The sequence below is a fragment of the Panulirus ornatus genome, chromosome 37, assembly GCF_036320965.1.
Source record: "Panulirus ornatus isolate Po-2019 chromosome 37, ASM3632096v1, whole genome shotgun sequence".
NCBI lineage: Eukaryota > Metazoa > Arthropoda > Malacostraca > Decapoda > Palinuridae > Panulirus > Panulirus ornatus.
Window position 1 is genome coordinate 24,498,095 of NC_092260.1, and position 11,401 is coordinate 24,509,495.

The 11,401-nt window shown below is 35.5% G+C and overlaps 1 protein-coding gene across 1 annotated transcript; it reads right to left on the reverse strand.

Annotated features, from left to right (window-relative positions):
* Window positions 1-153: 153 nt before the first annotated feature.
* LOC139760608 (transforming growth factor beta regulator 1) lies at window positions 154-10,540 on the reverse strand. The gene is made up of 11 exons (XM_071683991.1): window positions 10,380-10,540; window positions 8,219-8,318; window positions 7,636-7,762; window positions 7,264-7,421; window positions 5,759-5,896; window positions 4,720-4,822; window positions 4,378-4,550; window positions 3,720-3,865; window positions 1,780-1,902; window positions 1,345-1,474; window positions 154-452 (listed from the first exon to the last, which is right to left on the reverse strand). Exons 2-11 carry the CDS (start codon window positions 8,315-8,317, stop codon window positions 333-335), a joined length of 1,317 nt encoding a protein of 438 aa, XP_071540092.1. The 5' UTR covers window position 8,318; window positions 10,380-10,540; the 3' UTR covers window positions 154-332.
* Window positions 10,541-11,401: the final 861 nt, after the last annotated feature.

Here is an 11,401-nt window from a genome sequence, read left to right on the forward strand (position 1 = left end):
ATAAAAATACAATACAAAAAGTGTGTCCAAGACAAAATGCACAAAAGTATGGTAGGCAAGAGAATTGCACTCAGTGAAGTGTCACTCTTCAGCAACAGAGATGTGGTGGACTTGTGTAACAAGTTAAGCACCCAAAGGTATTAAATAACACTGTTTCTTGTCAGAATTTATTAACTTACCATATATTTACAAATTTAAGTTTCCTCTGGATTTTTGGTTGCAATTAAACAGTACCTTTCTTACTTTAAGAAACCTGACTATCAGTGAAAGAACTTTTCACATATCTGTGTACATGTAGAAAGCTTTATGATTTCTGATGCTTTATTCAATCTTTAAGGAGATGTGACATGGTGTCGAGCAAATCGAATATTTCGAAGAAGAGCTTCATGACACAGTGATGCTTCCTTCTCTGCTTCAAACACACTCTCAACTTCAGCTTCATTGCGACACACCTGAACATAAAGTCACTGTTATTAAACAATTACTAAAAACAAATCATTTGGGATAGAAAATGCAAAGTTGAATTATAGAAATGTGTGATTTTTAGTTCTATGCAAATCCCTCTTTCAGTATAATCTTTAATAATACCTTTAGTATGTTGTATGCACTTTTAGTGAATACAACAAACTAAAATTCTCAGTACTCACTAGGGCCTTGAGTGTACCTCCAATTCTTCTTGCATGACTCTCCTCTAAACTTCAGTTCTTCTTCTACAATCTTTACTAATCATCACTCCTAAATATGGAAACTCATATACAACTTATAATTTTTTTGAATTTGAAAGATAATGCAATGCAAAAGCCTAAATCTTTCAAAAGCAAGAATTTTCAACTTACCCACATTTACTTGTAACATTCTCCTACAGCACACATCTGTGCAACCTACCATTCTATAAAACTCATCCTCTAGTTTAATTAAAAGAACAGCATCATATACATACAACTGTGAGGACTTCCACTCTCCATACCATGGTTGAACAGTATACCACTGTTGCCCCATCTCGGTCTCATCTCATATAATGTCAATCTATAAAAAAACTCAAATAATTTACCAACCAGGGTGACAAATACACAGCTTTAACACACTTCTATATTTATTGCAGAAGTCTCATTCACACCTTCCTAGAAAATATAAAATTCAAACGACCAATTTTCTGCAATTTTGGCTTACAGTATGTATAATCTAAAACACTAACAGAACTCCAATTAAAACAAAAGCTGAGAAATGACATGTATGTATTAATCTGGCACAAGTAAAAGAGAATTCACATTACCTGCTTCTTTATAACAAATAAAAATACTTATCAACAGCATGCTTTCAGTTTGGAAGGATTAAATAACTCACCTCAAACTTAACCCACTTGTACTGAGAACACTTTCTAGCCCCTGGGCATGCCTGAAGAACATTCTGCACACTAGGGTGTGTCAGTCCAAAAAAGCGACATCCTCGTTCTTCACTGTCACTACCTTCTGGCCTGGCAAAGTTAGATACTTAAAATTTGAGCTCTTTTATCAGTAACTACATTTTTGTCATTCAAGTTGTTACTGTAACAAAAACTGTAAATTTTGCAAGATTATGAACAGTTTCATCAATGCATAAATTCACCTGAGAAACTTATTTGAGAGTCTAAAATGTTTACATGTTGAAAAGGGTTATGCAGAAGTTTGTATACTTTTCACCAATAATTCTAAGGGTCCTCATCTTGCTATCACTATAAATACATATAAAATACATGTACTATACAACACATATATGCACAATACATGTCGTAATCTATACCTAATTGTGAGTAGATCCATGTCGAGTGCAAGGTTAATTGTGTGAAGAATATGATTGTGGCATTCTGCTGGAGAGTTCCCAACAACCACTGCATCTTCTTCATCTTCACACACTACCTCAAACCTGTAAAAAGATTCATTGATATATATAATCAAACCTAGGGTATTCTAAAATCAATTCTTTCAAGAGAGTAATTCTGTTTACTGAATGAAAAATAGGTGTGTTAAATTGATGTGTATTTTATCCTACGAATAAGATACTACTGCCCAAAACAAGTTTTTTTATATGCATATATATGTACACAAATGCAAATATATTTCATATCCTTTATGTGGATAGCCACAGAGAACAGGCAAAACATTACAACCAAACCTTGTAATCAATGCCACATCAGATAAATCCACAACCTAGAGGACATATCTGCTAATTTATGTTTAAACTGATGAACATTTGAGGCTGAGGACTGATTCACCACCACACCATACAAAGTACTAAACCTTACACATTGAGTTAAAGCTGTACATGAAACATAATCCTACAGAAAACAGACTTTATCAGAATAAAGGATAATGTTTCTATTCAACAATGAAATTTGTGAATCCTATAAAAGTTGCCAATGTAACCGAAATTTTAACTGCACATGAAAACTTTAAAGAGTACGGGATCTGTTCAGCTTGTAATGCATGTGAAGCATGAGACACCCAAGATACTTTTTAAACCAAACTCATAAAAGGTATTGAAGATATACTTGTTTTCTTTAAAAAAAATATCCTCTTTTACTTTTGAAGTTCCAGTTGATTGACACCTGTGATGAAGTAAGCAGATTTTTGTCAGAACATCTAACTTTAAGAAAATAATGACCTGCTTTTCTGTGGATGAATTTAATACACAGGATACAAAGGCTGAAAGTGGGTGTGATACTGCTTTGGCATAGCAGGGGTCTCAGAAGCTAGTCAAACTAGCTAATTTTTGGATGGACTGTTGGATTTAATTAAAATCAGTATGAGTGATGCACACATGATGTTTAGAGTAATAAAAAAATCCCAAGTAATACCGCAAACTATCTATGGTCTTAAAACACAATAGTCAAGGTTATGTATCTCACAGTTTGATATAAAATCAGTTTTGATTACTTGAAGAAACCCAAGAAATAAAAATATGATGGTCCCTAGTCTTGTCTCAATTATTAAGAATGTAACCAAAAATAAGTACAGTAATAAGTAAAGATATGAATAACAATCAGACACAAACAAAGAATCTGTGGAATAGTCCACTTCTCTTGAAAATGCTGAATGAGCAGTATACAGCCACATGAACACAGGCAAGATCACTAGTAAACAGTTCTCGTAAGTACATACAAGTAACTCTGTTAAAGGATTTATCATACGAACAAGATATGATCAAATTAATTACAGGATGATTGTTCTCTTGAAATTTTACAATTTTCACTCACCTTAGTTAACATGACAAATCAGATGATAAAATGAATCTTGCACAGCACAAAAAAAAAAATACTGAGTGGCTGTGCCTCCTCTATCTTGAAAACAGCACATTTAACACAGACTCAGTACAATATTGACAGAAATGGCTAAACTGTAATCTATCTATCTATCTACCTATATCTCTAATGGCAATTCCAACTAGAACTTCTTTAAAAGGGTGGCCATGACAATAATCTCAAAAACATTTCTATACTCATGATCAAAAGAATATTGAGGTGAGAAGCAGAAATTTGTTGGGAAGAGGTTACAATCAGAATAGTGGTTAACCATTTTCAAACAGTGGTGGGTTTATCTAAAACCATTTTCAAACATTTCTGGATTCATTTCAGTTTCATGTTTTCCTATTGAAAACATCTATCCTGCCTTCTTGTTGACAAGATGCTTTACTTACAATTGAATTAATGATCAGGAAAAAAATAAACTGATAAATAACTTTACCTTGGGGAAAGACCTCCATCCACTATCTTGCACGTGTATAACACTGGCTTTAGGGGATCTCTAAGACTTGCATAGATTCTAGAGGAGCAGAAGCCAACTGGGAAGATGCACTGTTCATTATGGTAAGCTTCACGGTCACTCACAATCTGTAAATACATGGTCATATCTCATCAGCCTTTTTTTATTTCTCACATTATCTTTTCTTCCATATGAACAAAGAGTATTAGAGTTCCATAGAAACCCTATCAAAGGCAATAGAATTAACACTGCCTGTGTTTTATGCTTAAATCTACCATATGTAAGATCCTGTTTACTGAATACAGTTGAGTGTTTCTACTGATATACATGTTTCCTTGATTCTTGTAATTGCTCTACTTATGCAGAGGCTAAATAAATCATAGTCCTGAAATGTCTAAATCATAATCCAAATTACAGTTCAACTGATACAACAAAGGGTTATGAGTTATGAGCCCTCCAACCCTTACTGTTATATTCACCTTTACTTGGCGCTATGACTGGCTGGCCTGTCAATAATTGTTATTTGAAAATAGCACATACTTTGGTTTTCTGTTTTATGGACTGCCTTGACTGGAATGCCTAGCCTGTGTCTTCTAAGTGTTATGAAGTGAAGAATGAATTTCAAGATTACAAGACTCACCTCACCGAGGCTATGAATGGTAAGAGGTCCAAGAGTGATAGGAAAGATAGGCCGTCCAGCTGAATCAAGAGTGATTGGTGGGCAAAGGCGCTTAGGCTTGTTACTCCCACTTTTCCTGGCCTTAACCACCTTTTCAGATGACCCAACTGGTGATGCAGTAGTGCTAGGACTTCCTGAAGATGAGGCACATAAGGTTGTGGCAAGAGAAAAACTGCTGAAATTCTTTTTAAATTAATTCAAAGCATGATAAAATGAAAGAGTATTTCTATATAAGACAAGATCAGTTTCTTTCAGTTTTAGATGACAATGCACTTGAGTTGTCTCATATCAATCTACACTCACCTTGGCTAAGATCTGAAGGTTTACGCTTTAATGATGTCAGCTTGGGTTTTTTAGTATCTGAGTTGTCCACACTACCACTGCCCAATACAAAGTAGTTGCTGCTCTGGTGATACAATAAAAACAATGTTGATTATATTCGTTAATACTTCTCAGCTTTAAAGAAAAAAATTAGTTGTGTTTCAAGGTCCTGAGAAGACAATCTATAAAGCCACATTATTTGGAAAACAAAGTAATACATTACAAAAACAGCACTTAATTTCTGCCTGGGGCCTCAGTCTCTTACATAAGGAAAATCAAATGGAATTTCATCAGCTGCTCCTATATGAACATGAATGAAAGTGTTCAGCATTATATATGGTCATCCTGGTAACATGCAATTACCATCCAACAAAGGCATTCCAAAAGTAAAGTCTTTTACAGGAATTAACATAGAATCCATATATAGTATTGTATCACAAACAGTTAGTGCTGTCCTAAGCTAGTGTTACCAGTAAATGAACTGTTCTTCTATTGTTTTAACAAATATTCAATTGGAATAATGGCCTTGAAAATCTATCAACAGGGTAAGATGAACACTTTTTGTGCAAGAGTATCAAATAAGTGGATGCTGATTGTAATTTTGCAAGCAAGCCTTCATTCAACTCACATGGAACAAATACAACTACCAACTTAAGGGAAGTGTCAGTAATCAAGCTTCTACTGAAAACAATCATGATTTTTCTAAACTATATTTTCACATATGACACTGACTGGTATCCAATCCAAGTTTTCCCTGATATGGGATCAACATTACTGATGCACTTGCCAAAGGCAATGCACAAAAACCATGGTACATTCGCAGTTTCATCTATCCAATTTAGCTAATGACTTTTTAAAAACTCTCAATGTAAGAACTATTTCCAAAATGATTCATCAAGTTCAAAGATATAAAGTAATGTTTTAAACCAAGCCCTAGCACAGACAAAACTGAAATAAGAACATTCACTAAAAAGCTGACATTATGAAAAATATGGAGATTATATAACTTATTTCTTTTTACTTTGGTGCTGAGCTGATTATTGTTGTCAGTTGTGGTCTGGTGCTGACAAAGTCTTTTCAAAAGAAATGCTCTCTCTTCTGTTGCTACAACCACCTGCTGTTGAACTTCTGCCACTTGATCACACAGGGCTGCATTTTCCTGGAAGTGGCATAAATCTAAACACTGTATAATCAGCAAGGAAAATCTCCTAACAAGTGAAAGCTATGAAGTGTGTGAACGACAGAGAAAAACTGATATATTTTGTGATAAATATCCATGATTTATCTAGTCTGTGGGTATAAAAGAAGTTAATAACATTAAAAGAATGAAGGAAACATGATAGATTTATTAATCTATGATTAAAACTAGCTCAATTTTACTAAAATCACAAAGAATCATGGTACAGAAATTAGTCATTAACTACACTCATGTAATAATGGAACTGTCCTTGGTTAATACTTTCTAAAGACTGACTCATTAGCTTGTGGCCCCTTCATTAATGATATTCCAAAATGATGTAAGCAGGATGGATAATGGGAACTGGGGAACCAATTACAAGGAATACCAAAGAAAGGGCACAGAAGGAGACTAGCTTGATCATCTACACATACACATTCATTCCATTCAAACCCACACTCCAACTAGCCTGACTCTCTCTGCTACAAAATTGATTAACCTTGCTTTTATTCTCATTTATTTTCAAAACTCTCCTTTAACACACTCTGCCAAACTCAGAAACCAGCTTCTGCAGTTTTTCACTCGAATCTGGCACTGCACCAAAGTCAAATCAAAGAATACTTATGCTTAGTCTAGTGATGCCGAAAGATGGTAAGCGGTTCACTATCAGTCAATTGGGACCGGCCATCATGTCAAGAGATAATCACCAACAGAATTCCTAAAAAAGCTTCCTAAGTTGTCCCAGAACAAATTGAAAAACAAAACCATACATCCACTGAAGTTATATGGCCCCAGCAAGAAGGGTGTCTGACAAAGACATGGCAGCCTGGATACACCTGACAGGCTTGTGATTCAGAGAACTAAATGGTGATTGGACTGCTGCCTGAAAGCTGGCAAGAAGAATACTTCATAATCAAATGGTGGCTGCAGTGTGGGGAGGAGCATCCCAGTGTGAACTATAAGCACTACCGCTGTTTGAGTCGTAAGCGAAGGGTGAGAGGCATTATACTCACCAGAGGGTAAGGGGTTAGAGGCTTCTAATCTGCGAAGATTCTCTCATAGCTCACGGGACAAACCAACCCTAAAGAAAAATTATGATATCTTCGAATCAAAGTTCAAGATCGCTCTATATATGATACTATGAATCCTGTTTTTCCATAGGATTTCAAAATATGAAAATTATCTTAAAACAGATAATGGTTATTTCAGTAAACACTCAATGAAATCTGGGTTCATGGAATGAATACTGAGGAAGCATTATACGAACAATAGGAAAAAGCTATAATGCTTTGAAATTTCAATCTATGGAATATGGAGTAACACTGAATATTGCAAGAAGACTAACTTACAAAAACAAGCTCTTTGATGATTTTCTGGAGATGCTTCAGTTTTCGCTTATAAACTAGCTGTTCTTGTGCTTTATGTCGGGCTAGCCTTTCTGCAATAGCTGGGGGAAGACTGCTTCCACGACCACGACTTTTGTCTGTGAATGCTCGTCCTGAACTTGCTGAAGAAACTAATCATTAGTATCCACATTAAAAGTAACAAACACATTTATATGCGACAATATTTTTTCTTTACATTCATAAGTGGATATCTGTACAACAATACACATCAATGTACATCCATGCATCTACTTAGCATTTACTAACACTCCTTTCATATTCAAAGTCTCTTAGAAAGCCATTTGAGCTGCACTTCTAACAGTAAGATACAAATACCTGGAGAAGAATTTGCTGGGGAGGATCTGCCATGTAAGTTTCCTGTTGTGGACATTGGGTTTGTTACTGCTGTGGCAGATGCAGTGACAACTGGCAATATGTCTTCTCCACCCTCAGCACCTTCTACCTATACATGCATTTGAATTTTCATGAAATCAGGGTACATCATCATTTGTCATAACCTTCCTTTTCATATAGCACAAAATAGATATTAAGACTACATAAGAAGTTAATGTGTATCAAATATAGTAAAAAGGAAGTACAGTGCTCATGTACTGAACTTTACAGTATATATTTCTACAACATTTACCATCTCTATGATTTGGCTATCAACCTATACAATTATTACATGCTGAAGTGAGATATCTGTCTTGAAAAGAAGTTTTATTCCTTCAACAAGAACTCCAGCTTAACAGAACTGTGATTAGTATTTGTCTAACATAAACCTCTGTAGTATTCTGATATAGTAAATTCAGACCTAACTTGTCCTCAACAAATTTTTGAACCACAACTATGTAGAGTTAGGGTTATTATCATGGTAATCATCAAGAAAAGAAAGAAGTAAGAGATTTATGAGACTTACCATATGTGCAACTTCAGACAGACGACCACCCCTACCCCTACCTGAGTCCATACTTGGACCCAGCAGTAGGTTCTCAGCTGTGTTCCACACTGATGACATGCTAAAAAGGAAAGTGACAAGCAGCATTCAGTAATTATACTTTCTAATAAGAGTATGCTATAGAAAGGGGGGAGACTGTGAATTATGCAGAAATAATTTTTTCATCAGAACAGAAAGTATAAACAAGTCTGAAAATCCAATCTTCAATCCAATATATGTACTGAAATGATATGGTTATCATTTCAGTAATTCATCTGCATTCAAACAAAGTGCACTTGTCAGACATTTGAGACTGAAAGACTTACCAAACAGCACACAAATTCAAGCCTGCAAATTACTCACCATAAACCTGGCCTTCATGATTTGCAGCTCTGCTTTTTAGGAAACCTTTACATGTAATCAAAATACTAATGAAAATACACAACTACTAGGTTTGTCTTTCCTATAAGCTAGGTCACCGTAAGTTCAAAAATTCTATTTTCATATGCAGTGACTTAGTGTATGTGCTATTCTATCCCACAATTTTCCTTCATTTCAATGCCCTGCTAACTTTGCAGGGTCTATCTCGTCACTGACAGATGATCTATATCATCTCCCCTTTTATAGCATAATTCCATAGAGTATAACATTTACTAACATGATCTTTTCATGTTTTTACTGTTCAATAATGGTAAGGCATTAAAGTAGACTATCACTATGAACACAAATCAATATCAATGTGGGCTGCAGCTGAGAAGAATAGATGGTTGCACCATGAGCTGCCCAGTGTGCCGTCTGTTCATCTTTTCCAAACTGGTGATGCCCATTTATAGATGTATCTGTGTATAAGTTAACAGTGGGAACTAAAATAAACTGGATGCTAGGGAAAATTAGGTGAAGTTTTCAGAGATTCTGTTGATTACTATAAATGTGTCACTTACTTTTACATCAGGTACTCCTAAATTTCTTATGCTCTTGGCTTTTCCCATTGTCGCGTATGGGTAAATTACCAGAACAGCGATACATCAAAAATAGACTTCGATATCGTGAGTCTCAGTTCGACAATGGTACAGTGATATTCAAATTTATAACATATATAATATATAGAGACTTATCCCAGCAGACAGGGGAGAAAGAATGCTTCCCACAAATTCCCTGCATGTCACTGAAGGCGACTAGAAGAGGTGGAAGCAGGACGCTGGAAACCCTCCACTCCAGTTTTTAGTTTTTCAAAAGTAGGAACAGAGAAGGGGGGCCAAGTGAGGATTTTCTCTCTATGGCTCAGTCCCCTGTTCTTGATACTACCTCGCTAACATGGGAAATGGTAAATATGTATGAATAAAAAACAAACTAGAATAATTAGTGGTGTGATCTGGAGCATTACATCCTATTCTACTATATTAGAGAAGGCGAGATTAATGAAGGTTATGAACATCACAGTAAATGTAGGCTACGTAGTGTGCCAGCACTTCAACGGTTGTCAAGTTGCACTCCTCTGATCCTGGTAGCTATCTTTTCTTTCTGCCTCACCCACATGTGGACTACTTGCATTCTGTCCAAACATGCAATCTCTCCTTGTCATATATCACATTTGACAAAATTTAACTCTTACAGCTAATCCTTTGTAAATCTAGATTTTCCTGCAGTGAGCACTGCGATAGTACTGCCTTTTAGCAAAATAGTAGGAGTAATAGATATAAGTAGTAGGTAGGAGCATTCAGGCAGGAATATTAAGAAAACACATTAAGCAGAGGGAGTAGGTAGGAGTATTAGGCAGGAACAATAGGAAGAAGTAGTCAGCAGGAGCATTATGTAGGAGCTTTTGCAAACACTGCTCTATAGTTGCCCTCTGCCAGTGGCCTGTCAAGGGTGAGGCACGAGAGGACAATTAATGTGAACTCAATCACTGGTATGTATGGTGTCAAAATTCTGTTAACTACAGCACAAGCGTCCTTTATCTAATCAGTTATCTCTATATAGTGCTCTACAACTTTCAGGTTGAATAAAATTCAGCAAATTAACCGCAATGCAATTACAAAAAAAAAAAAAAAAAAATACTCATCAGGAAAAAAGGCAAGACCGGCCAACATACACCATGAGGCTTATCTCCCCCATTCTTATATACCTACACTTGTCCCTTTACCTTAACAGTAGACAATGGAATCCTACAGTATTCTTCTGCGTTCACCAAGTTCCAGTATCAGCTGGGTCCATTTAACAAATACACCATTCCACTTAAAGTGTCCACGTCTCTTTACACTGGCCTGGAAACTGTTTGTTTACATCGGGAAACCCAAAGCCAGACCAGACTACTAAGACGAGAAAATTAATCAGACGAGAAAATAAATCAGAAAAGACGAAGATACTTATGACTGGCAGTAATAAATTGCACCATTTTTTTTTTCCTTTTATTTATGTTTTAATAGAACATTTCATACATCATATCTGCAATGCCGATGTAGACGGAAAAATTTCCTTCATCTAGTATTTCTTAGCGTCTTTGCGTATGTACAACAATGAGTGAATGATATAGAATGATGAAATCATGGAAAATGATTTGTGGTTGTCAGTGATATACAATTACTTATTTTTGCATCAACTACGATATTCATACTCTATCTGTCGTGCTACTGGATGAATTGCTTTATTGAATTGTACACATATATATTAATCTAGCTATGTTCGCTTATCCAAGGACAGTACTGCACTAAAACCACTGTCAGAATCAATTACAATCATCATCATTATCATCAAATAACCCCCAACCCCCTTTCAAAGGTTTTGTACAGCATCGAGGCTGCGCTCTATATAGGACCAGGGTAATGATGGACCCCTTTGTTGTGAGAAGGTTCTTTATGAGACTCTACTCCTTTTATCCCACTGACAATGATACAGCTTTGACGTATGAAGAGCTAAGTACTCTGTTGAATTTGTTTCTCTTTCATAACTTATATTGCAATGAAACAAAAATTTTAAGTATAGTTCCCCATAAAATTATATTTTCTGTAAATCTTATGAGAGAAAATGAGAATTTGAAGGATAGCTCTTCCATTAATCAAACTTCATTGCATGTAGAGATTTTCTCTTTCCCATTATGAAGGATGAGAAAATTCATATGTACTATTCATATTCGAATATGAATGTAAATTTTGCATGAAAGATATG

Excerpts from the sequence above, each read along its gene's own strand:
- LOC139760608 (XM_071683991.1), bottom strand. The coding sequence starts at position 8,317 with ATGTCATCAGTGTGGAACACAGCTGAGAACCTACTGCTGGGTCCAAGT. Across the intron at positions 5,897-7,263 it reads TCATCAAAGAGCTTGTTTTT|GAAAATGCAGCCCTGTGTGA; the intron begins GTAAGTTAGTCT and ends TGCCACTTCCAG. Across the intron at positions 1,903-3,719 it reads GATGGAGGTCTTTCCCCAAG|GTTTGAGGTAGTGTGTGAAG; the intron begins GTAAAGTTATTT and ends ATCTTTTTACAG.